Raw genomic sequence first — 26043 nt, forward strand, 5'->3', positions numbered from 1 at the left:
TCTGGGTAATGGAGTCTCTGGGGGGCGGCGCCTGCGCAGAAGACGGAACCGCGCCTCCTCTTCCCCGGGCCTTCTGGGTAATGGAGTTTCCGGGGCACTCCGTGCGACCTTCGTCCCCGCAGCAGAGCCCACAGGGCGGAGGACCCCCGCCGCTCAGCTGATATCTGCGGCCTGGGCGACCACGCGCCTGAGCGGCCCGCCAAGCAGGTACCGCCGGCGGGCTCGGAGGCCCTGAGGATGTTGGCGGTGTTCCGGAAGCCCAAGACGTTCAAGCTGCGGGCTCTGCACAGCCAGGAGAAGTTCGGGGTGGCGGGGAGGAGCTGCCAGGAGGTGCTGCAGAAGGGGTGCCTCCACTTGCAGGTGCCTGTGGCCAGGGTCCGGGGACCGGGCGCGTCCTCTCACTTCTTCCTCTGGTTCCCGAGCCCCATTCGGCGGGAGTTTGCGGAGGGCTTCTGGGGCAACACCTCCCCCTTCTGACCGTGAGGATCACGGCAGCCCTGGCCTGAGATTCTGGGACTCCGGTTCGAGTGCACGTTTGCTAATTCGCTGTGCGCTCCAGAGCACAGCCCCTCGGCCTCTCTGGGACTCAGTTTGCCCTTCTGTAAAATGAAGGGCTGTGCTCAGAGGCCCACGAAAGGCCCTTCTAGCACTATTGTTCCAGCGATTTCAGTCATTATTCTTACTGGATTCTTACTGCATTTGTTTTCTTGGCTGGACTTGGACTTGGAGCAGGGCGGGTTGTGGGTGTGTGTATAAGTGGGGCGCAGGTGCGGGAGGAGTTGCCATCCACGTTCATAAAACGCCTCAGTGTCCAGCAGGTGTTAGCCAACTGGTGGTACCTCGAGCTGGTTATGCCTTGTCAGCCCGAGGCCATGAGTCCTTTCCAGTAAGATGTTCTCCTTCATGAATCATCGCCCAAGGAAGCTGAGTGCGCTGAGTGGGGGAGTCCTGACACCAGTCAGGTGATGTGCCCTCTTGATGGGGGTGTGTTTATGGGCTTAGTGGAAGCAGTCAGGTGTCATTTTCTGAAACAGGCTGGGATTTTCAGTGCCCTTCAGGAGCTAACGTCGAAAGTGTCTGCGTGGTGCATCCTGCAAAGTCGTCCCCACGGTGTATACATTTTTACACGACTTGTCGTATTTTAGAATGACCTGCAGGAGGTGTCTGTTTCAACACGTGGGTCCTTGAGACCTCAGCACTGTCTCAGGTGCTTGTCCACCTGTAGAATGCAGACGGCATCGGGTCGTGATTCTTTAAAACGCTTGTGAGGACCGCGGTGGAAAGGCTCAGGTTCCTGCTGTCAGGGTGGGCCTGCCTGAGACCCAACACAGACGCATCCTGCCCTGCCCTCCCTCTCTGCAGCTCCCGGTCGCCGGCTCCCGCCTGTGCCTCTACGAAGATGGCACGGAGCTGACTGGAGATTACTTTTGGAGCGTCCCTGACAACTCGGAGCTGGTGGTTCTCACCTCGGGCCAGACCTGGCAAGGCTGTAAGTGGTGGGGACGTGGGAGCGTGGCTGGGAAGCTGGATTGGCTTTGGAGGTGCTGGGGGCCTGCCATGGATACCAGCCTGGGAAAGGGAGGGTCTTCCCGCCCCGAACTCCCAAGGGGGCAGCCCTCGGCATCAGGAGAGCTGTCCCTCCTCTTGCCCAGGAGCCCAGTTTTCCAGTTGGGTGTTTCAGGTGTCTTTTCTTCTTTTCTGAGTTCTTTAAATTTTATGTTCATTTGCAGTGTCCTCGTAACTCCCGAGGGCAGGAGGGAGGGATTGGGGGGTTGGTATCTGAACAGGTTTGTGGGTGAGGCAGAGCCAGAGGGAGGGACGCCATTCCATGCAGGTGGGCCATGCGGCTCCGAGGGCAGGGGCAGTGGCTGGAGCCGTGCTCAGTGTCTGTTCTGCGTTGGTGTTCGCTGGCTGGTGTGCTATCACATTGGGGGCCTTGTCAGAGCAATTGCTTTCAGGAGTGGTTCTTCAGGGGTGTCTGTGTTTAAGCACCAGCTAGATGACAAGTTCCACGCTGCAGCCGTAGGCCAGTGGCAAAGCGAGTGTGCTCTCCTCCTCGGAGGGTTGTCTGGCTCTTATGCAAAGTGCCTGACATTTCAGGAGATGTTTCTGGTGCCCCAGGAAGGAAGTGGCAGCCTGGAGGATGGAGATAACTGCCTCTTCGGCCCGAGGGCCAGAAGGACGCCCCACAGTAGTGTGCCTGTGGCTTTGTCGTGGGGTTGGGACTCTGCTGTCAGTAGTGAGGGGTGACCCATCTAGTGTGTGCTCTGAGGTCGTGAGTGCTTTTTCTCTGTGGGGCCTTTTCCTTCTGGAAGAGGCAGCCAGAAAGCAGAGTCACTGTGATGCCACCTGGGATGGCCCCTCGCAGGAGGCGGGGACTGGGCAGGTCAGGGTTGTGGTCCTGAGAATCTTTGGCTGTTCCTTCTCTTTCCCATGTCATGGTGTAGTTGAGAGCAGACCAGGCTGGGTTGCTCTCCTCCCTGCTCCCACCTACCCCTCCTTGTCTCCCTCCATCCCACCCTCTGTCTCTCTCTTCTTCCCTCTCTCTTTCTCTCTCCCTGTCTCCCCCTCCCTCTCCGCTGAGACCACTAGTCATTTTACTTGGTGAACTTCTTTAAAGAAAAAGTTTAAATTGTCTATTTTGAAATCGTGATAGATTCACAGGAAGTTGCAAAGACAGTGTCCCCTAAAGGGTGCACCTGGTATAGTCCTAGCACAGCATCCGAGCCTGGAGGCTGACCTTGGTCCAGGGCGTGTGTTCTGTGTCGTCTTATCACTGTGCAGGCTCGTGTGTTTGCGGTCAAGGTACAGAAGCACCCCCCCTCCAAAGTTCTCCCGCACGCTGCCCCTTTATAACCATGCCTGCCTCTCCCATCCCCGCCATCCCTCATCCTTGGCAACCACTGATGTGTTCTCCATCTCTGTAACGTTGTCATCTCGAGAACATGACGGAAATGGAATCACACAGCGTATGATCTTCTGAGATGGGCTTTCTCACTCAGGAGCAAGCCCCCGAGATCCACGTATGTGGTGTGTGTATCCGTAGTCTGTTCCTTTTTCTCACTGAGTGGCATTCCGTGACGCGGCCGTGTTCACCTCCTGAGAGATGTTTTGGTTTCTGGTTTTGGGCTATTACGTATAAAGCCCACATGGCCAGTCATGTACAGGTTTTTGTGTGGACATAAGTTTGCATTTCTTTGGAATAAACGTCCGGAGTGCAGTTGCTGGGTCATATCGTGTGTGTTTAATTTTAAAAGACGAGGCTGTCCACGCTTGTCACGTCTGTTTAACGCTGTTCTGGAGGTTTTGCACAGGGCAGTTAGTCCAGAAGAATAAAGGCATGCAGATTGGAAAGGAAGAAGTAAAACTATCACTAGTCACAGATGCTGTGGTCTCGTGTATAGAACATTCTAAGGAATCCACTAAAAAACTATTAGGACCGATCAGTGAGTTTAGCAGCACCGTGGGATACAGGATCGATACATGAAACCCAGCTTGTTTCTGTACACTTGCAGTGAATACCCTAAAAATGAAATTAAGGGAACAATTATGTTTATAACAGAATGAAAAAGAATAAAATACTTAGGAATAAATGTAATAAAAGAAGTGCCAAACTTATATTCTGAAAAGTATAAAACATTGTTCCAAGAAAATAAGGATTTAAATACCTGGGAAAATACACTGTGTTTATGGGCCGGAAGGTTTAACACTGTTAAGATGTCAGCAGTCCTCAGGCTGACCTGCAGAGCATCCCAGTCCCTCTTGGAATTCCAGGTGGTTCCTTTGCAGAAATCGACAAGCTGATGCTAATTCCTGATTCCTACGTAATTTCAAAGGACCTGGAGTAGCCAAAACAACCTTGAAGAAGAACACAGGAGGAACGCTCGCTCTTCCTCATATGAAAACTTACTACAAAGCAACGGTAGTCAAGACACCGGACTAGAAGATACTCCAGAAAGGAACCGATGGGTCTGCGATCAGCGGATGGTGCCAAGGGTGCCAAGACCTTCCAGTGGGGGAAAGAATAATCTCTAATAAGCGGTCCTGGGACAGCGGGACATCCAGGTGCTGAAGAGTGGGCCCGGCCCTCACCTGGCACCGTATACGAAAATCAGCTCAAAATGGTTTAGTGACCTAAATGCAAGAGCTAAACGTGTAGAACCCTCAGAAGAAAACCCAGCAGTCCGTCTTCATGACCTTGAGTTTGTCTAAGGGTTCTTATATGTGACGCCAGAAACATGAACTAGAGAAAAAATAGATACATTTGACTTCAGAGTGTAAGACTTTTGTGACACCATCAAGAAGGTGAAAAGACAACCCACAGGATGGGAGAAAGTCGCCAATCGTGTATCAGGTCAGGGACTTGTATCCGGAATAAATCAAGAACTCTCACAACCCGGTCGTCGTCATCGGGGAAATGCGAATCGCACCCACAGTGAGGCACCGCCTTGCACCCACCGCTCACAAGCTGGTGAGCACGGGAGGAACCGGAGCGCTCGCCGTTGCCGGAGGGTGGGAAGTGGTGCCGCCGCTGTGGGGGACAGGCTGGTGGCTCCCCCGATGATCCAACAGAGTCAGCTGTGACCCCGCAGTCCACCCCAGCACACACCCCAGAGAAACAAAAGCACACGTCCACACGAAGACTTGCACATCATTATTTCTAGAAGCATTGTTCATATGGTCAAAAGGTGGAACCCCAGTAGCGTCCCGAGAGACAAAGGGGTAAACAAAGTGTGGTGTGTCCGCACACTGGAATATATACTGACCGCTCGGAAGGGGATGGACAGCCTCGCGCGAGGGAAAGGAGGCGAGGATAGAAGACCACGTATCCCGTGATCTCGTTCGTATTGAAATGTGCAGAGCGGAGACATCTACAGAGACAGAGACTGGTGGTTGTTTCGGGCTGGGGGCGGGGGTGCAGGGAGGGGATCCCAGCTGACCGGTGCAGACTCCTTTTTTGAGGCGATGCGGGTGCTCTGATCTGCGGATGGTCGTACAGCTCGGTGAACAAACTAGGGAACACGGGGTTGTACCTTTCGAGCGGGTGAATTGTGAGGGGTGGGGATCCCATCTCGATAAAGTGGTCTTTTGTAGAACAGAGCAGTGGACTGTGTTGCAGAGTCGCGGCACCTGTCCCGTGTCCAGCTTCGGGCAGTGTGGCTGTCTGCTGCCCCAGCAGCCCGGCTGGGTGTGCAGGGCGGTCTTGGTGTGGGTGGTGTGGTCGGCCGTCCATGTGTCCTCTCTGGGGAAGTGTCTCTTTGTCCATATGTCTTTTGTCCGTCTTCTCACGGAGTTTTTAACTGTTGAGTTTTGAGTTTTTCGCATGATGAGTTCTGGATACGAGTCTTTTGTGAGGTGTGGCCTGTGGGCATTCCTTCCTGCTCTGTTGCTTGGCTGTGCGTCCCCGGAACAGACTTTCACCGAGCGACAGTTTTCCATTTTGATGAAGCCCATATTGTCTGTGCTTTCCTTTTGTGCTTGTGCTCTCCACGTTAAGTCCAGAAACTTCTCACCAAGCCCTTGGCCTGGAAGAGTTTCTTGCAGTCTTTCTGCAGCAGTGGATGTGGTCGTGGGATTTTTGTCTTTAGCCCATCAAGGGCGGATGATTCTGGTTGATTCTTGAGCATTGAACAGCCTCTCGTCCCTGGAACCACCCCGCTGGGCCTGGGGCATTGTTCTTCCTGCACATGCTGGCCGAGGTGTCACGGAGGGTCTTGGTGGACTCTGGTTCTGCTGGTGCTCCGTGCTTGCTCGGCCATGAGCAGGTGTGGGGGGGGGGGCTCTTGGGGGGACAGCACTGTGGTGGGGAGATCCAGAGGGGGGTCTAGAAGGAGGCCCATGGATGTGGGAGGTTTCATTTGGAGAAGAGAAAGGCAGCCACTCGCTTGGGTGCTGTCCCCTCCACACCCGACCCTGCATCGCCTGTGGGGCGGGTCCCCAGGCCCAGGCGCAGGGGAACGGCTCGCTGGTGTCTGGGCAAGGACTGGGGCCCAGGACGTCCCTGAGGTTGGGCAGTTCCAGAAGCGAGGAGATGCTGGATGTGCGGAGAGCCCGTTCTCACGGCCGGCAGCTCCGTGTCTCCCGCGGCAGCACTCAAGGACTGCTGGCTCTTCTGTCGGTTCCCCTTCTGGTGGCAGATGTGAGTGACCTCAGTCGCTTCCTCAGCGCGTTCCACAAGCCGCACGCGGGGCTCATCCAGGCCGCCCGGCAGCTGCTTTCCGACGAGCAGGCCCCGCTGCGGCAGAAGCTGCTGGCCGACCTCCTGCACACAGTCAGTGAGAACATCGCGGCCGAGACCAGGGACGAGGACCCGCCGTGGTTTGAAGGTAGCTGGGGGGTTGGGAGCGGGAGGGCTTGCTCAGAGCTGGCCGTGCGGCGGGGGGGGGGGGGGGGGACCGGATCCTGCTGCAGTTCCCGGGCCGGGGCCTATCTCTGCTCTCGCGGCCCTGGGGCTGGCCTTTTTATTTCTGAACTGTGGAAAAGTGACACAACATAAAATTTCCATTTTAACCAGTGTGAGTGTGTAGTTTAATGGGGTTGAGCACGTTCACCCTGGCATGCAGCCGTCACCGCCATCCTTCTCCAGAACCTTCTCAGGTTCCTCAACTGAAACTGTCCTATGAGACACCGGCCCCTGTGGCCGCTCCACGTGCACGCTCCCCTGGCGCCCCCGTGTGCACGCTCTGTCTCTCATCTGCCCCCTGCAGGGCCTCACACAAGATCACACAGCGTGTGTCCTGAGCCTGGCTGGTTTCACTCAGCACCGTGCCCTTGGGGGCCATGCGTGCTGTCCGTGTGTCACAGCCGCCTTCCTTCTTCGGGCTGCTCTCATTCTGCTGCATGGCTGGACCGCATTTGCTGGTCCGTATTTGCTGGTCCATCACCTGGCCACGGACACGGGGTGCGTCCCCCTCAGGGCCGGCCTTTAAGCCCGTGGGCGCAGCCCCTCGCGTCTGCAGCCCTGTGGACGAGGGAGCTGGGGGGGCAGGAGCAGAGGCCCTGGGTGCCGTCTAGATGCCCAGCGGGGGGGCCGGCGAGCAGGACAACGCGCGATTCTTGGACGAGGCCAGCGGTGTGCCCAGCCTGCCGGCAGGAGAGCACAGCCGGGGACGCAGGGGGGCTCGTCTTGTCTCGCTCCTGGCAGGTTTGGAGTCCCGATTCCAGAGTAAGTCTGGGTACCTGAGGTACAGCTGCGAGAGCCGGATCCGGAGCTACCTGAGAGAGGTGGGTGTGCGGGCCGGGCCGGCTGCGGGTCTCGGACGCCGAGCGCCAGCGTGCCGCAGCGTCCCCTGCTCTCCCCCAGGTGCACTCTTACGCCTCCATGGTCGGTGTGGAGGCTCGGGGGGAGTATTCCCGCGTTGCTGATCTCATGTGCCACAAGCTCCGGGCGGCGGGGTACAACGGCAGCTACTTCGACAGAGGCGCCAAGGCGGGAGGCCGGCTCTGCACGCCGGAAGGCTGGTTCTGCTGCCAGGTGCGCCGTGGGCCCTGGATCCCGCTGAGCCAGCCTCCCATGGCTTCCCTGGGCAGCCCTGTGGGCGTTGGCCTGAGGGAAGGGTCAGCTCAGCCCGTGGTTCTCCGACTTCGGTGGCCTTGGAACCCCCATCTGCCGGACGGTCGGTGGAAGACGCCCGCTTGCCACTCCCCCCTCCCCCCCCCGCTGGTTCAGCAGCCCTTCTGACAGCTTCCCCGGTGGTGCTGCCGGTCTGGGCCCTCCTCTGAGAATCGCTGATGTGGTCGGGAGTGCACAGTTGCACCGGGAGTGGAGGCCTCCCCTCGGCCCCGTTGGGAGGAGAGTGGGGGGGCGGAAAAGGGAAGGACAGTTTCACAGCTTCTGAAATGCGGTGTGTCCCCCAAGGGAAGCCTACTAGATGGCAGCTCAGATTTCAGGATATGTGGCCAGATGTGACCTGGTGGGGTCCCAGCAGCTGGAAGCAGTGTTCTGGGCCTCCTTCCGGACACTCGGAGAAATTACAGAGGCACCACTTGCCAACAGGGGCTACTGACCAGGGTCACGAGTCTGGGAGCTTGGCCTTTGCAAGGAGGGGCAGGGGCTGTCCTGCTGCCCATGCCTCCTTCCTGGTCTCCTGGGCTTCTTTGAGTACCTGGGCTCCTTTGCATGTCCAGTAAAATCTCCCCCCACTTGTGGCCTGAGGGTACAGAGCAGGCCCTGGAGGCGGGCATGGCCTCCCTCCCACAGGCTGGCTCCCTGTGCTTTTCTGCCTGGGCAGTTCCTTCTGTGGGTGAGGGGCCCTGACCAGCAGAACACTGCTCCTTCCCAACCAACTTCCTGTTAGCCTGCAAATGACCCCAGCTACTCTCCACGAGCATCACCTGAGCCCAGGTGTTTCGTGGGGGAGGAGCAGAGACGAGGACTTCACCCTGACATCATCAGGAAGCTTGAGGTCCGAGGCCTGTAAGTGAGTGAGGGCGGTGGGCTTGGAGCTGGGAGGCTGTGCAGGCCCTCAGGGGACAGGCCAGTCCTAGGTGCGGTGAGCAGGGGCCTTCAGGGAAGAGGTGACACTTTAAAGCTGGGTTGAACAATGAGGTGGGAGTGGACAAGTGACCCTGCGGGGGGACAAGGGTGGGAAAGTGGGGGCAGCGGGCTCTGTTGGGGAGCTGGAAGCCTTGGGGGTGGCGAGCGTAGGATGGGGGGTGGGGACCACGGCATGTGGCGTGTGCTCAGCAGACGTCTGTGTAGGAGTGACTGAAGCATGGCATGGCCAGGAACGCCGACCACAGGAAAACTGAAGCCGGGCAGTTCAGACTCTTTGACGTCTCTGATGCCCAGGCGCTGTGTTGTGATTGTAGGGAAATACCGGGAAGGCGTGTGGAGCAGATGGAAAGGGAGCAGCCGGTGTGTGGGCGGGGCCGTGGGCCTTCCTTCCCCACGACGGGGCGGGTGGTGGCAAGTGCTTGCAGGTGTGTGGGGAGGGCTGGAGACGGTAGGTGTGGGGCACGGAGACCCCAGACGCACATGGTCGGGAAGCTGGCATTCCTCACAATGGCAGGAACTAGCTTGTCCCCTTGGCCAATGCAGAGTATCATACTGGGGGTCACGAGGGAAAAGGGGGAGACTGTTCCAAAGACAGAATTCCTAATTGCTTCAAACAGCATGCTGTTTACCAGGACTGAATCCCCTACTGGGGGGGACCTTCTTCTCAGCTATGAGGCCAGTGGGTTAGAGCTGAGCTCACTTCGTGGACCTTGTTCTCTTTTGACCTAGGGTCCTTTTGACGTGGACACCTGTGCCTCCAAACACTCCATCAATCCCTATGGTAACAGGGAGAGCCGGGTCCTCTTCAGCACGTGGAACCTGGACCACATGTGAGTATGGGTTCCGTAGACGTCAGGACTGTCTCTTGTTGCGAACTAAGTATATAGACCCAAAGAGCACCTGCTGGGGCCTGTCCACGCTGTGGCGTCCGTGGCTGGCCGGCTGCCTTGTGTTTGCTGTGCTGAGCTTGTGGGTTATGGACCTAGCCATGTCCTGGGCGTGTAGGGTGGGCGGGAGGCACACTCCTAACCTGTGTGGGTAGGTGTCCTTCACCGTGGCGGGCTCTGTCAGGAACTGGTCCGATTCCCGCCCACATCCATGTGACGTGGCGCATGTCCCCCTGTCCTGTTCAGCTCCCATCTGTGCGGCCCAGTGGGCATTGTCACGACATTGCACTTGGGGCGGGGGAGCTCCCGCCTTAAGCAGGATGATCTCAGAGCGAGAGCTCTGATATGGCGTGTGGGGCATTTCTTGCTTTCACCCGGGTGTGTGAAGTTCCCCCCGGGAACTGCTCCTCTGCGTGTGGGTCCTTGTGATACTGGTTGGTCCAGGCCTTTCCCCTGCAGGTCTGAGCTTGAGGATGGACGGAGCGGGCTCACACGTGGTGCCGCGCCGTGCTTCTCCATTCTAAGTCCTGCTCACGGGGACGCGTTTGTAGCTTCAGAGCGTTCGTTTCCCCAGGGGCAGAGCGCTTCACCCTGTGACTAGAATGTCATTTGAACCTGCATTTCTGTGTGTACGGGTAGGCGTGTCTGGTCTTCTGAGTTTCCACTCTTATAAGACAGCCTGGGGTGAGCACTTGCTCGGGACATGCCTGCGTGGTCTCCTGTTCTGGGCCACGTAGGTGTGGTCCACGGGCTGGCGGCAGCTTCAGCATCTGGGGACTGGTCAGGAAGGCAGATTCTCAGGCCCTGTCAGCCATTCCCCGGGCACCGGGGAGGGGGCGCACATCCAGGGGAGAAGGGCCGTCCTGGTGCCTGAGCTGCGGGGCTGGGCCTCCCCCCTTCTGACGGGCGCCGAGCACCCCAAGATGCCGTCTGGGCTCCCCAGCTCATCGTCTGCTACTTTCCATGACCCGTTGGGGCATGGGGACATTGATCTGGGGCTCAGTCCCAGCTTTAAAGGGTGGGACAGACCAGCCTGGAGCAGAGTGCAGATGAGGCAGCAGAGGCGGGAGCAGTGTTTCTGAAACTTCGGTCATATCTTCGTCTGTAAGTGCAGCACTTAGACCTTCCAGCAAACCGGCCGGCTTCTCCGTGCGTCTGACCTCCAGCCTCCTTCCCGACCTCAGACGCGCTGCTTCTGTGCGGGTCTGTGGGCGCTCCGTGCTCTTCCGTCTTGGAAGACGTCCCTGTAGCCTGTACTCCCGCGTGCGTATTTGGGGCGCCGGGGGTCCCCCTTCAGAGCCGGGAAGGCAGGATGGCAGGGTCTCCGGGCGTCGGCCTGCTCTCTGCCTCTTCGGTGGCATCTTCGGGTTGTCTCTTTCTGCTTGAACGTGGCGTGTGCAGGGGCCGATTTTTCCTTCACGTTCTCCCTGGGACTTGTCTTCTTTGTTCTGAGATGACTTTCTCCTGGATTTTGGAAGACTCGTAAGCATTTATTAGTCACGACTTCTTGGCTTCTCCCCGTCTGGCTGTTCTGGAACTACCCGCGGCTGCGTGCTGGGCCTTCTCGTCCTGGCTCCCCTGTGCCGCGTCTGGTCATTCAGACTCCAGCTCTGCTGCGGTGTTCCCGGCCACGTCCGGCCATGGGCTGAGCTATGACCCTGCATTCGTACATCGAAGCCCTGGTGGCCGGCGTGACTGTCTAGGGATGGGTCCTCAGGGCGGCTGTGACGAGGACGGGCCTGACCTGCGGGACCGTCCGGTGAGGACGCAGTGAGGAGGGTGCCTCTCTGAGCCAGGGACTCTCAGCCCCGGCCAGCCACCCAGCCGCAGAACTGGGGGAAGCTACATCTGTTGCTTGCACCCCCAGCGCGTGGTGTCTGCGATGCACCTGGGCCACCTCGGACGCTTCCCTGTCGTTCATTCGCTCATTCCCTCTGCAGCTGTGATGCCTCCCGTCTGTCCACCGAGTCCATATTTCCTTCCTGGAAGTGCTTCTGGGTTCTTTGTAAAACAAGCCTTTCTATACCAATCTGTTTTCATTATATTTTTTATTTATTTTATTTTATTTTTTATTTTTTTGAAGATTTTATTTTTAAGTAGTCTCTAACACCCAGCGTGGGGCTTGAACTCACAACCCTGAGATCAAGAGTCACGTGCTCCCCCGACCAAGTCAGCCAGGCACCCCTTTTTCATTGTTATTTCTATTTTAAATTTCATTGGTTATTCATTTTAAGCATATTTGTTTTATGGCTGTAAAGAATTTAGCTATGTCCAAAGAGAGATGTGGCCTATGCCCCCGACCCGTGGGAGGTCACCCCGAAGCCCTTGGAGTGTCCTGCCTAGGAGCGTCCTTGTTCCCCTGGGGGCTGTGGTTCGCTGCATGGTGGAGCAGTGTGATTGGGGTGGGGCTGTTGGTCTCATGGGGGCCGGAGATGAGGCCCATCATTGGGTGGCCAGCCATGCCCGCGTGTCAGAGTCCCAGTGAAGACTGGACACTGAGGCCCAGGGAAGCGTCCCCACCTGGCACCACCCCACGCGTGTGCTCACCGCCGCTGCCAGGGGGGGTCCTCTGCCCGCCATGGGGAGAGGGCGGCCGGAGTCCTGCACCTGGAACTTTTCTGGACTCTACCTGTGGGTCCCTTCCCTTGGCTGATTTTAATATGCATCCTCTTGTGATTATAAACCACAGCCGTGAGTATAACAGTGTCCAGGGGCTTCTGAGCCTGCTGAGCAAACTGTCAAAGCTGGGTGGTCTCTGGGAGCCCTGGACTTCACAGTTGGCGTCAGAAGAGGTCTCGGGGAGCCCTGGACTTCACAGTTGGCGTCAGAAGAGGTCTCGGGGAGCCCTGGACTTCACAGTTGGCGTCAGAAGAGGTCTCGGGGAGCCCTGGACTTCACAGTTGGAGTCAGAAGAGGGGGTGGTCTCGGGGAGCCCTGGACTTCACAGTTGGAGTCAGAAGAGGGGGTGGTCTCGGGGAGCCCTGGACTTCACAGTTGGCGTCAGAAGAGGGGGTGGTCTCGGGGAGCCCTGGACTTCACAGTTGGCGTCAGAAGAGGGGGTGGTCTCGGGGAGCCCTGGACTTCACAGTTGGCGTCAGAAGAGGGGGTGGTCTCGGGGAGCCCTGGACTTCACAGTTGGCGTCAGAAGAGGGGGTGGTCTCGAGGAGCCCTGGACTTCACAGTTGGTGTCAGAAGAGGTCTCGGGGAGCCCTGGACTTCACAGTTGGCTTCAGAAGAGGGGGTGGTCTCGGGGAGCCCTGGACTTCACAGTTGGCATCAGAAGAGGGGGTGGTCTCGGGGAGCCCTGGACTTCACAGTTGGCATCAGAAGAGGGGGTGGTCTCGGGGAGCCCTGGACTTCACAGTTGGCGTCAGAAGAGGGGGTGGTCTCGGGGAGCCCTGGACTTCACAGTTGGCTTCAGAAGAGGGGGTGGTCTCGGGGAGCCCTGGACTTTACAGTTGGCGTCAGAAGAGGGGGTGGTCTCGGGGAGCTCTGGACTTCACAGTTGGTGTCAGAAGAGGTCTCGGGGAGCCCTCCCTAAGCTCTCAGCGGTCTGCTTCAGAGGCTGTAACCCGGTCTTTCTCGGGGGTCCTTGCGACGGTGGTGTGTCCGGACCCCAGTCCACCCTTGGTGGGATTGTTTTCTGTAGGCGTTCTGTGTGCGCTGGCTTGTCCTGTCCCCACAGAGTGGTTTTGCATTTGTCTCTGCTGGACACCCGGGGCTTTCAGTGGTGCCGAAACCACTGAGTATTAATTTCTAGCTTGGCCCCCACGCCGTGTGGTGGCGCAAGGTCGGACTGCTTGTCCGTGAACGGTGAGCTGAAGGTCCTGGTTTTCTGGGTGACTGTGGAAACGGTCCTGCTGTTGGTGCTCCCCGAATCCTACCTCCTGCTGTGGGCACCCTGTGTGTCCTCCCCGCCCCTCCTACTGCTGGATAAGGCTTGGCCACGTGGCTCCAGCAGACAGGATGCCAGTGGAGCCCTGATACGTGCTTGCTCACTGGGGCCCGTTCTCCAGGTGCTGCCGTCACCAGGGAGGGGCCTGGCCTGGCTCCTTGAGGGTGAAAAGTGCCGTGGGGAGAAAGCCCAGCCCCAGTCAGCCGTCCAGCCAGCACAGCCCTAGGAGTGGGTCAGGGTCAGCAGGAGCCCCGCCACACTGACCCTCACAAGCCACTGTTCTGGGGCTGGGTACGCAGCCGTAGCAGCTGATGGGGTGGCTTTCTCTCCCTCCCCAGAGCCCCGGGCTCCCTACCATTCCCCTTCCCACACCGATGGCTGCAGGGGGCTGTCAGTCCCACCTCCCCGGCTCTCCCCTGGGGCTCTGCAGGAGGGTGGCTCACCCCTGCAGGTCAAGCATGGACCTCTCTGTTTCTGGCAGTGGGGGCCCCCTTGTTTCTTGTGATCTCAAGCATGTACTTCTTTTCCCCTTTATTCAGCATCTCTCCATGCGGTGGGGACGCGAGTCTGTGCGGTTTGGTCCGCCAGCTCCGGTACTTGTGAGGCCTTCTTGTTGGTCTGCAGGCTTCCGTACCTGTTAGTACAGGGCTTTGAATGGTTTGTTCATAAGTGAAACAGGTTTACAGCAAGCATTATGGGCACACACAAGCACGAGGCTCGGGTTGGAAAGACAGACGTCAGCCCTGACCATGACGCTCTCCGGGGAGGACACGGGTTCTGCTGAGGAACTTGCTCACCGCGAGGACAGGCGTTGGTGGGGACTGAGGACGCCGGGCTCGACCCCTTTCCCTCGGCATACTTCCCAGGACTTAGAGATGTGCATGGCCCCAGTGTCCTGCAGGAGACAAGCCAAGTTGCTTGTACCAGGCTGGGCCGGCGGGCGTGGCCGCGTGCGGTGATGCCCCGGTAAAGGACAGTCCCCCAGTCCTCCTGCCGCTGACAGCAACAGGAGGTGTCCTTGCCACGCTGCTCCTTCGGGGTGTTTCCAAGCGCGGCTCCTTTTGGAATCTGAACCATCGCGCTCACGTCTTTTCCTGAAGCCCCCACGTTGGTTCACGGTTCAGCTGTGCTGTCCTAGCAGGCGTCCTGGCAGGTGCCGGGGGATGGCGATGGCGCACAGTGACCGGCTCTTACTTCCTTTACAGAATAGAAAAGAAGCGCACGGTGGTCCCCGCGCTGGCTGAAGCCATTACGGAGCGAGACGGCAGAGAAGTGGCCTGGGAGTATTTTTACGGCCTGCTCTTCACCTTGGAGAACCTGAAGTTGGTCCACATCGCCTGCCATAAGAAAACCACCCACAGGCTCGGCTGTGACCCACACAGGATCTACCAACCGCAGACGAAGCCCAAGAGGCGGCGGCCGGCCCGGAAGCGCCGGTGACGGGCCACACGTGCCGCCTCCCCCGGCGCGCGCCATTCCAGTGGCTGCTGTTCTGTGCTCGTCACTGCGGTGGCTCCTGGAGACACTTCAGAGGTCCTCCTACAGATTCTGACCTCACTACATTTCTCAGTCGGCCTTTGCCCCTCCGAGAGCCCAAGCGCCAGACGACCAGTTTGGTGCACGGCCGGGGCGCGGGTGGGTCGGCCGGGACAAGGCACTGTCCTCCGCTCAGGGGCCCCTCCTACCCTGATGGTCCTGCTGCCGGGTGCATGCCCAGTGGCCTCCACACGGACACGGCGTCAGGCCAGACGTGGCCGCGCGGTCCCGGGACAAGTAGTCTGTGTCAGCTCTCGGCTGGGTCTCCAGTCCGCGGCGAATGCAGAGCGCTGTCCTCGGGGTGTTTCTGATGGCTCCCGAGGGTTGCTGCCCCCGTGGGGTAAAACGTTTGTATTCCGTAAAGCAGGTGCAAGGACACGCGCTGCCGTGCCCTTTGTGATGTCAGAGAGAGGGAGACTGTCCACGTGTGTCCGCAGGGGAAGGGCTGACTGTGGTCTCGTGCTGAACCACAGGAAACTGCTGTTCTTGTGAACTAGACGTACTCAGCTGTCGTGCTTCGGTCTTACCCGTCGACATCATGGAAAGCGGGGCAGCAGTTTTGTGTTTCTGTACGGAAACGGGGGGCTGTGCGTCAGGCTGCTCCACGCGGAGTGTGACCTGCTGATTTTATAACGTCTGTGCTTGTGTCACACGTGTGTGTTAGTGCACGCGGGACAGTCTGTGAGGAAATGTGCCGTCGGGACAACGGTGACCCTGGGGATGCGGTGGGCATGCACTGGATTATAAAGGGCTAACTTTCTAGGGGCACCTGGGTGGCACAGCGGTTAAGCGTCTGCCTTCGGCTCAGGGCGTGATCCCGGCGTTATGGGATCGAGCCCCACATCAGGCTCCTCCGCTATGAGCCTGCTTCTTCCTCTCCCACTCCCCCTGCTTGTGTTCCCTCTCTCGCTGGCTGTCTCTATCTCTGTCAAATAAATAAATAAAATCTTAAAAAAAAATAAAAATAAAATAAAGGGCTAACTTTCTAAATCATGTATTTTATAAAACTTGAAGTTTTTAAAATGAGCATGTATTTCATAATCTTTTAAAATTTACTTTTTAAAGTCCTACGCATTGTAATATTTGAATTTTTACTTTTGTATAATCGTAAAAAGCAATAAAGATTTTTCAGTAGATGTGTCAAAAGTTTGCACTCTGTGGGAATGATGAAAATAAGGATAAGAACAAAGGGTCAGTAATTTCTAAAAAATGATGCAAATGATTCTCTTTTCTTCACTGAACTAGAGAGGTCTTAGAAGGAGCCCATCCTGCGTGTGGGGCCTTAGCTCGTGGCGTTCACCTGGCCCCGTGGAAGCGCACCAGTGGGGGTGTGGCGCAGTCGGCCGGGTAGGGTGTCTGCGCTGGGCTGTCCTGCTGACCCTCCTGCAGCCCGGCAGGTGCGGCCCGCCTGGCTGGCGCTGAGATCTGATCTGCTGGGGCTCCGCCGCCTCGCCCCTGCCGCTCACCTTTCCGATGGGCACTTTCAAGCCCTCGGGAGGCGGGACATCGGAAATCCAGTCTTTGACTTTGAGCAAGAGCGCAAGGCTCTCCTGGTTGTGACGCGGTTCAGTTTGCTTGTTTCGGGGCCCTCGGCCTGGGTGCTGGGTGCCTGTTACGGGAGGGGGATCATCAGCAGTTCTGTCACCCTCAGACTCCCAGGTCAGAGTAGGTGGCACAACCTCTTTGCAAATGAGGGGTTCACAGGCTGTTTTCAACAAAAGAAGGGAGGAAAAATCTGGGAGCTATGAGTGGAGGGTCTGGTGATCTGTGGGTACAGAACTGCCCGGGCACGAGGTCCCCTGTACTGGCAGGCCCTCCACTTGCCATGGGCCAGGCTCTTTGGTCAGCAAGGCAGCAGAGGGAGGACCTCCAGATCCTGATCCTGCAGCTTACGGGAGGGGCTGCCGGCAGTCAGCCTCTGATGGCAGCCAGGATGGGGAGCCAGGGCAGGGAAGCCAGAGGGAGCCGGCCGTTCAGCGTGGGGAGAGGAGTGGGGGCTGGGACGAGGTGCGGGGGTCTGTGCTGAAGGAGGCCAGTGAGGGGTGCAAGCACGGCAGGGGCTGATGAGGTGAGACCGGGGGAAGGGGGGTTTCAGTTCCAGATGCTCTAGGAAGCCCTTGAAGCAATTTGGGGAGGGGCCTGACTGTGGGTCCCAAGAGAGCTGCTCTCCAGACTGCCTGAGACCTGAGGAGCTGAGGTCCTCAGGTGGGCAGTCAAAGCCTCTGTGACTGACCGCAGTAAGGCCCGGTTAGCCTCCCGCGTGGCTGGAGAATGAGGCCCACGTCTGTGCCGCCACCGGGAGTCACCGCGGGGGGCTGTTCCTCTGGCACGTTGTCCCGTGTGTGGTTTCCATGATAAACGGGACCGTGGGTATCGTGGCATCTCTCCTGAATCCCGGGGGTTGTGGGAGCGGGTCTGAGGGTCCCGGCACAACAGGCGCTGAGACAGCATGGCAGGATGGCTCTCCTAGTTCCTGCACTGCTCACCCAACCACGGGTACGTGGTTTTGTGAATACCAACATCAGAGAGCGCTTCTAGAAAGTCACACTGTTACAGGGCCTGCAGCCGGCATTCCGAGGCAGGACAGATCACCGAGCACACACAACTAAAGTTGTTGAGAGTGAACGGCTATTTTAATAGGCTTCCTGAAACTTCATTTTGCTCCCAGGGCTGAGTCTGCTTCCTTCCATCTGGCCGACGTCACCCTGCACGGGCTTCAGGGTGACGGGACACCTGGAGTTTCCTTCTAACGCTGCCCCTCACCGCGGAGTAACCAGCACGGTTACACTTTCGCCACCCCTGCTATCCTCCCAACCCCAGGAGATCCCGCGTGGCGTGAGCAGGGGTTGGTCCCCTAGGGGCACAGTTTTCATTTTGCATTTTGGTGGTAATGTGGCCGCACATCTCTCCTGCAGGTGTGCTGCTTCAGGCCGACGCTTCTCCCAGAAGCCAGGACGTGGGACGGAGACTCCTGGAATCTGAGGCAGCCCGGTCACCACGAACCAGGTGCCGTGATTACTAGTTATTTCCACAGTAACCTCAAGTAGTTACTTGTTTCCTCTGGCTGCCATCAAAATGCCTTTACGAGCAATGATTTCAAATTATTAAATAGTCTGTTGATCAATACACTACAAAATTATCCAGAGTAGGCGGAGGTCACAGCTGCTGGCGGGAAGATGGTCACAGTGGAAGCAGAGGGGCCACGCGGGAAGCGTTCGGGGAACCTCCACTATCTGCCCCCAAGCGATCCTTCCTGTAAGGTACACTCCGTGCCCCACCGCACATTTTCCCAGGGCTAACTCCAGCAGCTGTCGTAACTAAGAAATGTCCGTAACCCCCAGTGGGTGCCTGAAAGCGCGGCTCGTCCCGAACCCTCTATGTGCCATCTTTCCCCTGTACGCACCCCGTGACCGGGCGTACCTGTGACCAACAGACACACGACAATCACAGCAACGCACTGCCGTGAGGTCGGGTGCCCGTGGTCTCGCGCTCTGCCGGGCCTGCACTCACCTGCTCCCCGGGGGGATGGGACGTGATGAATGCCTACGTGCAGAGAGGCAGGTGAGTGCCGTGGGCGGGCGACGCAGCATCGGGCCACTTCCCATCTTCTGAAGACGCGTCACAGGGAGGACACTTGCCTCTGACTTGCGGCTGAGCCTGGCTAAAACTGCGGACAAGGACAAGGGGGTGGACATAACCACAGCTCAACAAGAGACCTGCTCATGAGCGGATGTTCAAGGCCCGTCTTCCTGAGCTGCAGGCAGCTTCTCTCCTTGTGTGGGTCGTGGGGGACCCAGGCCCCCTCCTGGTGCTCTCCCCTCCCAACGCTCTGTAACTCCCTGTACCACAGAGGAGCACATAGCCCTCGGTGCCGGCGGCCTCGTCACTACACGGGGCGAGGACCGCGAGGACCACCGCTGCCGTCTCAGGAACCCCACACTCCACACGAGGGGGGCCGCGTCCCTTCTAGTGCACGGCCTCAGCTCTCCACTCTGGGTGGCACTCAAGGATGTCACGCCCCCCCCCCCCCCCCGTGAACCAGGCTGACCCAGCCTTACACGCGGAAGAGAGGAAAGGATTCGTTTTCTCCACTTGGCTCTCAAACATTTTAGAAAGGAATAGTGTTGTAGGAACGTAAAGATTTCTTAAAAATATTTTCAAAATATATTTTATTTCTTTCTCATATGTATTTTGCAAAATTTCCAAGGTAAACATTAGCTTCATATACAGAAATAAAGGAGAGTTCTTTAAGAACTGGCATTGACTCAATCACAAGTATGATCAAATTTTGATAATGGAAAATAAACTTGTGTATTATCAAAACTAAAGAGCTTAAGTGAGGAGTTTTCTTCAGAAAGGTCTCCCCAGTGAACCCCGAGCTGCCATCACGTACACACAGACACAAGAAAATGCACGTGCGTGGGAGCAGCGGCTGGGTTGCCTCCGAGATGGTTCTGGGTCACGAGTGTCAACGCTCCAGGTACTTGGTGTTCTGCACGAGGACTTCTGTGCGTCGGCTTCAACGTCTGGTTAAGAATACATTTTCTTGGGAGATAAACTTGATATAAATTTCATCACTTGCTAAACTGTCAAACTATTAACTGTTATTAAATATGCAAGGAAATCACCATGTACTTTATTCTCTACATTTCTGCACCGTCGTCATCATCATCATCGTCCTCTTTGGCTCGGAAATGCATTTTCCTGAATTCTCGTCTGCTCATTGAAGGACAAGACGAAGACGCCGGTGGAAGGTCCTTGGAGGAAGGAAACACACTTCAGCCACCAGCAGCCCACCGCTCCGGCCAGCACTCCAGGTGAGGGCTCGCTCCCCACGACCGATGCCCCGCAAGCGTGGGGTGCTGCTTCCCACCCACAACCGTGCGGGGAGGCCCAGTCACACAGCAGCCCACACCCCGAGGGCCGAGCAAGGAAGGAGAGGCCTCCCGGCAGTAGCTGGCACTCTGGCAGGGATCCTCTGCTCAGAGTGGGGCTGCTCCCAGGGAGCTGGTCTGTCTGCTCCTCGCGGGGACTGGAGTCTGTCCCGAGGCAGCGCCACACGCACGCCGGGAGGGGGGAGTGCTGACCGAGCGTGCAGCCCGCGTGGGGGCGCCCGTGGGGGCAGGAGGCGCCAGTCTTACCTGCATGAGCTCCACGTTTCCGAAGAACCGGCCCACCGGCATCGGCTGGTTGCTGTCCTCGTCCAGAAAGACGCTGTCATCCGTCTGCAGCGGGGGCCTGTGGACCTGCTCCGCTGGCAGCGCTGAGCTGCCCCGCGCCGTGCGGCTGCTGGGAGGCTCCTCTCCTGTGAGAGCCCCGGGTGCGGGCAGGCGTGGGCCGTCTTCGGTCCCTGCTGGGCTGGCGGCGCCCACAGCGGTGCAGGGCCCGAGGGGGCGCCCCGCGGCCTCCGGCTGGGCCAGAGCACCAGCTCCTTTTCCTGGAGGCAGCACGTGGTCTTCAGCAAACCCCCGAGTCTCACTGGCACAAGGGCTCTCGGGTGGTATTTTGGGCAATGCAACACTATTGCTCTTAGGGACAAGTTTCTGTAATTCTGATTTCAGGAGATGACCTTTGTCATACTTGAACTTCTTGGAAGTTCGCCTGTCGGCGGCTTTGTGTGACGAGGTCTGTCAAGAGAAAAATGTAAGGGGAAACGGGACACATCTAGGATTACGAGGCAGAGAGCAAATTAAGAACGTTTCAGTCCCAGAGGTTAGTATTCCTTCTCACACCTTCCACGACTTCTACGATAGGGTTAGGTCAGTGCCTCCAAAGGGACAGAATTTAAACCTGCGGTTGGGGACGAACGCAGACACACAACCCCCGGCGCTCCTACCCCCCGCCAGTTTCCCCAAGGGCGCTGTCGATCCTGAGGGAACTTCGGAAGCAGGCAGGACAGACGGTAACACAACCAACCACCAGTCCCCCTGCGTCTCTGCGAGAACGTAAGCTGCGCGAAGGCAGGGTCTGCGTGCTGGCGCGGAGCAGGCGCTCAGCAAGTCTTTGTCAAAGGGACTTCACGGTTTCCAGAGCAGCGCACGGAAGTGAAACTGTGTTAGCTGCTGGTGGCAGACCATGTCCCAACCACACCTGTGAGCGTGCCGCACGGGAGGTCAGCCTTCCAGGACTCGGGGCACTAGGGCTGCTAGGCACCCGTACGGCGGGCATAAGCACACCTTTCTCTCCGAGACTTGAGGGGTGAAGGGGCGTGGCCCGCGCCAGCCAACGTCATGCAGAAGGTCGAATTCCAAGAGTGACCGGAAAGGTGCGTGTGGAGACCGAGTGCGAGACACACACGCCCACGGAGGGGCGAGCACCCCAAAGCACAGACCCGGACCTGAGAGCACAGCTTTCCCTGAAAGCGATCACAGCACTGCTGTCTTCTGTCTGGGGTGTAAGCAGCGCACTCTTTCTTGATACATCTCAGGGCCAACGTTTTGTACAGAAAGGGACACCCCGGTCAAGTGCTGGCGTCTCTGTGGTCAAAAGGCTCACCTGACATCCTGTCCTGGCAGACGTGGCGGTGCCGGCTTCCCGGGCAGAGGCCAACCTGGCTGAGCAGCGGCGGGCTCGGAGGCGCGCTGAAGACCGCACTGCACCTGTGAGCTACAGCAGGTCCCGGAGCGTCAGAAAGTGCTCTTGGGAGACGAGACGTGAGCACGGACACGCGGATGTCCTACCTGCAGAAAGCGCTGGAGCCTCCCTCCCACCCCCACCCTCATCATCCTTCTAGAAAAACTCCAGTGGCCTTGTGCAAATTCAAACAAAACTGTTTTGGGTTTAAGATGCAGATCTACTCTTTCCTACAGTCCTGGAAGCCTGGGGCAGTTTGTCTCCTTTACACATTTTTAGGAACCTCCGTTTGGGAGTTAGGAGATACTAAGTCAACTTCAAATGTGTTCAGAAGCAGCACATCCCCTTTCTCAGGTTCTCCAAATTCCACCTGGTGTTCAAGTTCCTGATAAAAGGTGACATGAAAAATGAAAGCCACCCCCACACTCCACCCTCCCTCAAGTTATAGGAGGAAACAGTCCCGATTCTATGGGTTTAAAGCCGTTAACTTCTAGCTAATCTTATCAACGGTCTGTGTCCATTTTACTCCTAATGCGAGGCAGTCTTCTAATGACAAGGAAGGAATTAGCTTAAACAGTGAAACCTTATAACCCCTGGTTTATCTGGCAAAACGAAGCCTGCGTTGCCGGCAGCCCTCCCCGCTCGCTAAACTACAGACTTGATTTGAATTTCACCAGCTTTTCCACTGATTCCTTTTTCTGTTCTGGAATGGATACCAAATGCACTTAGAAAATGATATCATTTAAAGCTCAGCTTGAAACCTGACAATGGAAGTGAGTCACACAGAATAGTGAGTGAGGATGGGTGGGCATGCAGGTGGGAGCCTGAGGGCTCTCGTCACAGCAGGCCCCAAAACTGGGGGCCCCAGGGCCGGGTAAAGAGCAGCATGCTCACCAAGAGGAAACCGGTCAAAGAGGAGACGGGCTGGCTTAGAAATCTCTACAGTGGTGTCCCACCCATCCCCGCCTGCAGCCCTAGAGGCTTCCAGAAGCCCTGGGAGGTGGCGGCTCACCCAGGCTGTGAGATAGCGGGAGCGTTCCCAGAGAGCATTCAAAATGCAAGGAAAAGGAAAGGCAGTGGCCTGTGGAAGGACAGGGTACCCTCCCAGCTGCGAGCACAGTGGGGACAAGGAGCTCTGGACCAGGTAAAGGGCCTGCTGGGTGGGTGCACTGGGTCTAGGCCCACATCGTGTCAAGAGTAGGGCTGGCTGAGCCTGGCAGTGGCGGGGTCACAGCCACACGCAGGGAGCGGAGCCTGCAGAGGTTCCAGAATGCCCTTCCCCCCTGCCCTATACCAGCACACCTCCTGAAGCCCTCTCCCCCCAGGAGGGAATGGCCACGTTTGTCCCAGGCCACCGACTGTCTCCTCTTCTCTGTTAAGTCCTCCTCCCAACACTTTCTCATGTGACTGTGCTGGGGGGGGGCAGGGAGCGGATGGATGGATGGACGACTGGCCCTGAGGACAGCTGCTACTATCACCGAGTATCACTGAGCACTGACATAGCAGGTGATTTTGGAAATGGTCCTATGGGCAAAGAACAAATGAAGAAACACTCACTCAAAACCACCTACAAAACTCAGCGGTATGTGAACTCTAGACCGCCACCGTTGAGATTACAGGGCACCCTCCCGCTCCCACACAGAGGGGTTCTCTCCCACCCGGAGCAGCATGTCAGCCTTTCTCATTCTCTCCTCATCCTTCCTGTTCTGAGCCTGAGTCCGGGAGTGTGTGTGTGTATGTGTGTGGTTGAGAGGAGGGGGCTTCTTCTGCCCAGACCCCAGCTGTGGGACGGAGGCTCTACCCCAACAGAGCACTAAGAAGACTGGGGCCCCGTCACCCTGGCCTCTGCTTGTGGAGGTGGGTCCAGGCCAGGAGAAGCACGCCGAGGGCATCTCAGGTGCTGGCACCACCCCGCCCCTCTGAGAGCACTCTCAGTATGACAGAGGTGTCCTGCAGTGAAGCCTGTCCTGTCACTGTCCCAGGACAGAGCTCGGACTCTGAGACTTCGCCTGAGGGAGAGGCAGACATTAGAACAGAGAGCTCTTGATCCCTAAGGAACTGACTTCATTCGTAGGAATGTGGACAAGGTCGTGCCTAAGTGGGCTCTCAGGAACAGAAGAGGAGGTGGAAAAAGGCAGAGAATGAAGACAGGCTTTCGGCCAGATAGTCTGCAGGTGAGAAGCAGGGAATGACTCAGCTGGAGGAGCCCTCCTGGGGTCAGAACAAGTATCGAACATGACTCCAGAAACTAGGCCTCAGCCTTCAAAGCCACCCAGAGACTGGATTAGTTTGCAGAGCAGTTTCTGCCCCAGGCTACTGCTGGAATCAACTGAGCAATCAAATGGCATTTAATGGGAGTTTAACAGCCAGGTGTGGTCAGGGAGAGAGGAAGAGCGCCAACCCAGGGTGAATGTGGGCTTGTCCAGTGCTGCCCTGGTGGACAGATGAGAGGTGGGAAATCAAGTCCAATAGAAACATCTGCCCAGCCACTAAACAAATAAAAAGCCTACTAACAACAATATGCCATGGGGTGGGGGTGGGAGACAGGAACCCAGAACTGCTACATCATCTGAAATGTCCAGTTTCAACAAATAATTATGGAGCGTGCAAGGAAACAGGAAAGCAGACCCCTACAGTGGAGTAAAAGCCAGCCAAGAGAAGTGCCTGTGAGAGCGACCAGGGGTGAATTTATCAGCAAAAGCCTTAAAAGTGGCCATTACGAACATGTTCAAGAACTAAAAAAAACCACAACTAAAGAACTGAACACAGAGAAAAGAATGAAGCAAAAGGAAGTCTTTGTGAAAACACTGGATGCACTTAAGTGCACCAACATACGTGTAATGGGAGTACCACGAAAGAAGGAAAGGAGCAGAAAACATATTCAGAGAAATAATGGCTGAAACTTCCCAAATTTATTGCAAAACAACCACCAACACACAGGAATTTCCAAGAACTTAACTCCCAATAGGAGAAATGCAACAAGCTCCATACGCAGACACCGCACGGTTTAAACACGGAAAGCCAAACAAAAGAAATCTTGAAAACAGCCCCAGAAAATGACTCTTCGCTGACAAGGGAGCCCGATAAATAAACCGCTAACTTAGCAGAAACAATGGATATAGTCAAACATACGCAACGTTCTCAAAGAAAAAAACCTGCCAGCCAAGAATCGTCTATCTAAGAAAGCAATCCTTCAAAAAGGACAGCAAGGCAGACAGTCCCAGGGAAAGAGAGGTCCGAGTTTGCTGCGGGCAGACTGGCCTTCCGAGGACCAGTAAAGGAAGTTCCAGGATCCCCGACGGGAACTAAAGTTCACAGGAGGAGCACCAGGAAAGTAGCTCTATCGTACAGAACCCCGTTTACATGCCCATGCACCCCTTTTCTTACTGATTCACAAAGCAGCTGTAGACACAGAGGCACGTGGTTCGTTTGGCAGCAACGGCACAAAGGACGGGTGGTAGCAAGGCTGTCCCGGGCTGAGAAAACGCGCACAGATGGAGACAGAATGAAAGCAGGGGCTGCCGGCTTCCAACAGGAAGAGACGCAATGGGTCTAACAACATCCTGAGACGGCGGGTAAAGGGATACAGGAACATTTTTGCCTCTCCCTGGGACGAAGCAGCTGCCCCTCTGCAGCTGACTCCACTATGTTACAAGGCACACACCAGAACCCAGAGCAACTGCTGCGAAGATGTTCACCAACAGTGAATAATTAAAATGCTGCATTAGAAAATACTCATTTTAATCCATTTAAACAAGGAGCAGAAGAAAACAGACATGTTTACAGAAAACGAGAGTAAAACGGCGTCTGTGCATCCAACCCTATCAGTACCTTTAAACGTGAACGGGCCAAACAATTCCATGAAAGACAGAGATGTCAGGCCGGTAGAACACCCCCACCCCCACCCGCAGACCCAACTGTGGGCCCCAGCCCGTCGCCAGGTACCCAGTGCAGGAACCGGTGCCCGGGTCAGTCCCCTCCCAACCCCCTTCGCACTTGAGGCGACTGCGGCCAAGCTGGTCATACGCTGAAGAACCCAGGGCTTCGGTGGGGGCCGCAGTTCCCAGGGTCCAAACTAGTTCTGGAGAAGGAGACGCCCTTTCCTGGGATGTGGTCTGGCAGCCCTCTACCCGGGGGGCGTGACCCAGGATACCGCGGCTCCCCCGGTGGCATGCTCTGGGAGCCCCCCTATCCAGGGCAGTAATCTGGGAGCCCTTTACTCTGGGGGTGGGGTGGGGCGTGACCCAAGATGCTCTCCCCCCGCCCCACCCCGTGGTATGGTCTGGGCGCTCCCTAACCGGGGGGCGTGACCCAGGATACCCCGGCTCCCCGGTGGCGTGCTCTGGAAACCCCCTAACCCCGGGGCCCTAGTCTGGGAGCCCCCTTACCCAGGGGTGGCCTAGGGGGTGACGACCAGAGGCCGCCCCTCGGCCCTGGTCGAATTGCGGCCACTCCTCTGCTCCCCAGACAAAGGGTGGCCGAAGCCCCAGCCTCTTCGGCGCAGCCTCGGCGCACCCGGCCTCGGCCCCTCACCTTCCGGCTCCTCATGAGTGTGAGCGGCGCGCTGCCGCCCCCAGCACCGCCCCAAATCCCCGCGTCCCGGTCTAACGCTTCTCCAAGGAGCTGCAACCCCGCGGACCTCGGCCCGCGCCCCG

General features: G+C 57.3%; 2 protein-coding genes across 6 annotated transcripts; one reads left to right on the forward strand and one right to left on the reverse strand.

Annotated features, from left to right (window-relative positions):
* Window positions 1-41: 41 nt before the first annotated feature.
* Window positions 42-19143, forward strand: DFFB (DNA fragmentation factor subunit beta). 5 transcript variants are annotated; one of them, XR_008956717.1, is made up of 8 exons: window positions 80-360; window positions 1363-1489; window positions 6138-6326; window positions 7145-7224; window positions 7304-7474; window positions 9227-9327; window positions 17731-18075; window positions 18249-18832. XR_008956717.1 is itself a non-coding variant. In XM_057305126.1 (8 exons), exons 1-7 carry the CDS (start codon window positions 238-240, stop codon window positions 17795-17797), a joined length of 858 nt encoding a protein of 285 aa, XP_057161109.1. In that variant the 5' UTR covers window positions 80-237; the 3' UTR covers window positions 17798-17821; window positions 17965-19143. The 5 variants fall into 5 exon arrangements, 4 of the variants coding, with proteins under 4 accessions (XP_026375777.1, XP_057161109.1, XP_057161110.1 ...); XM_057305126.1 differs by having other exon boundaries at window positions 17731-17821; window positions 17965-19143; XM_057305127.1 differs by having other exon boundaries at window positions 17731-17821; window positions 17960-18832.
* CUNH1orf174 (chromosome unknown C1orf174 homolog) lies at window positions 18970-26043 on the reverse strand. Its single transcript, XM_026519997.4, has 4 exons — window positions 25922-26043; window positions 21311-21421; window positions 19957-20442; window positions 18970-19572 (listed from the first exon to the last, which is right to left on the reverse strand). Exons 1-4 carry the CDS (start codon window positions 25934-25936, stop codon window positions 19459-19461), a joined length of 726 nt encoding a protein of 241 aa, XP_026375782.1. The 5' UTR covers window positions 25937-26043; the 3' UTR covers window positions 18970-19458.

The sequence above is a fragment of the Ursus arctos genome, unplaced genomic scaffold, assembly GCF_023065955.2.
Source record: "Ursus arctos isolate Adak ecotype North America unplaced genomic scaffold, UrsArc2.0 scaffold_32, whole genome shotgun sequence".
In the NCBI taxonomy this organism is placed as follows: Eukaryota; Metazoa; Chordata; class Mammalia; order Carnivora; family Ursidae; genus Ursus; species Ursus arctos.

What these genes read in the sequence shown, in the direction of transcription:
- DFFB (XM_026519992.4), top strand. Translation starts at nt 238, where the DNA reads ATGTTGGCGGTGTTCCGGAAGCCCAAGACGTTCAAGCTGCGGGCTCTG. An exon ending in AGGGGTGCCTCCACTTGCAG is followed by an intron (nt 361 to 1,362) that starts GTGCCTGTGGCC and finishes CCCTCTCTGCAG; the next exon opens with CTCCCGGTCGCCGGCTCCCG. An exon ending in TCCGGAGCTACCTGAGAGAG is followed by an intron (nt 7,225 to 7,303) that starts GTGGGTGTGCGG and finishes GCTCTCCCCCAG; the next exon opens with GTGCACTCTTACGCCTCCAT.
- CUNH1orf174 (XM_026519997.4), bottom strand. An exon ending in CTGCCAGGACAGGATGTCAG is followed by an intron (nt 20,443 to 21,310) that starts GTGAGCCTTTTG and finishes TTCTCTTGACAG; the next exon opens with ACCTCGTCACACAAAGCCGC. An exon ending in GAAACGTGGAGCTCATGCAG is followed by an intron (nt 19,573 to 19,956) that starts GTAAGACTGGCG and finishes CCTTCCTCCAAG; the next exon opens with GACCTTCCACCGGCGTCTTC.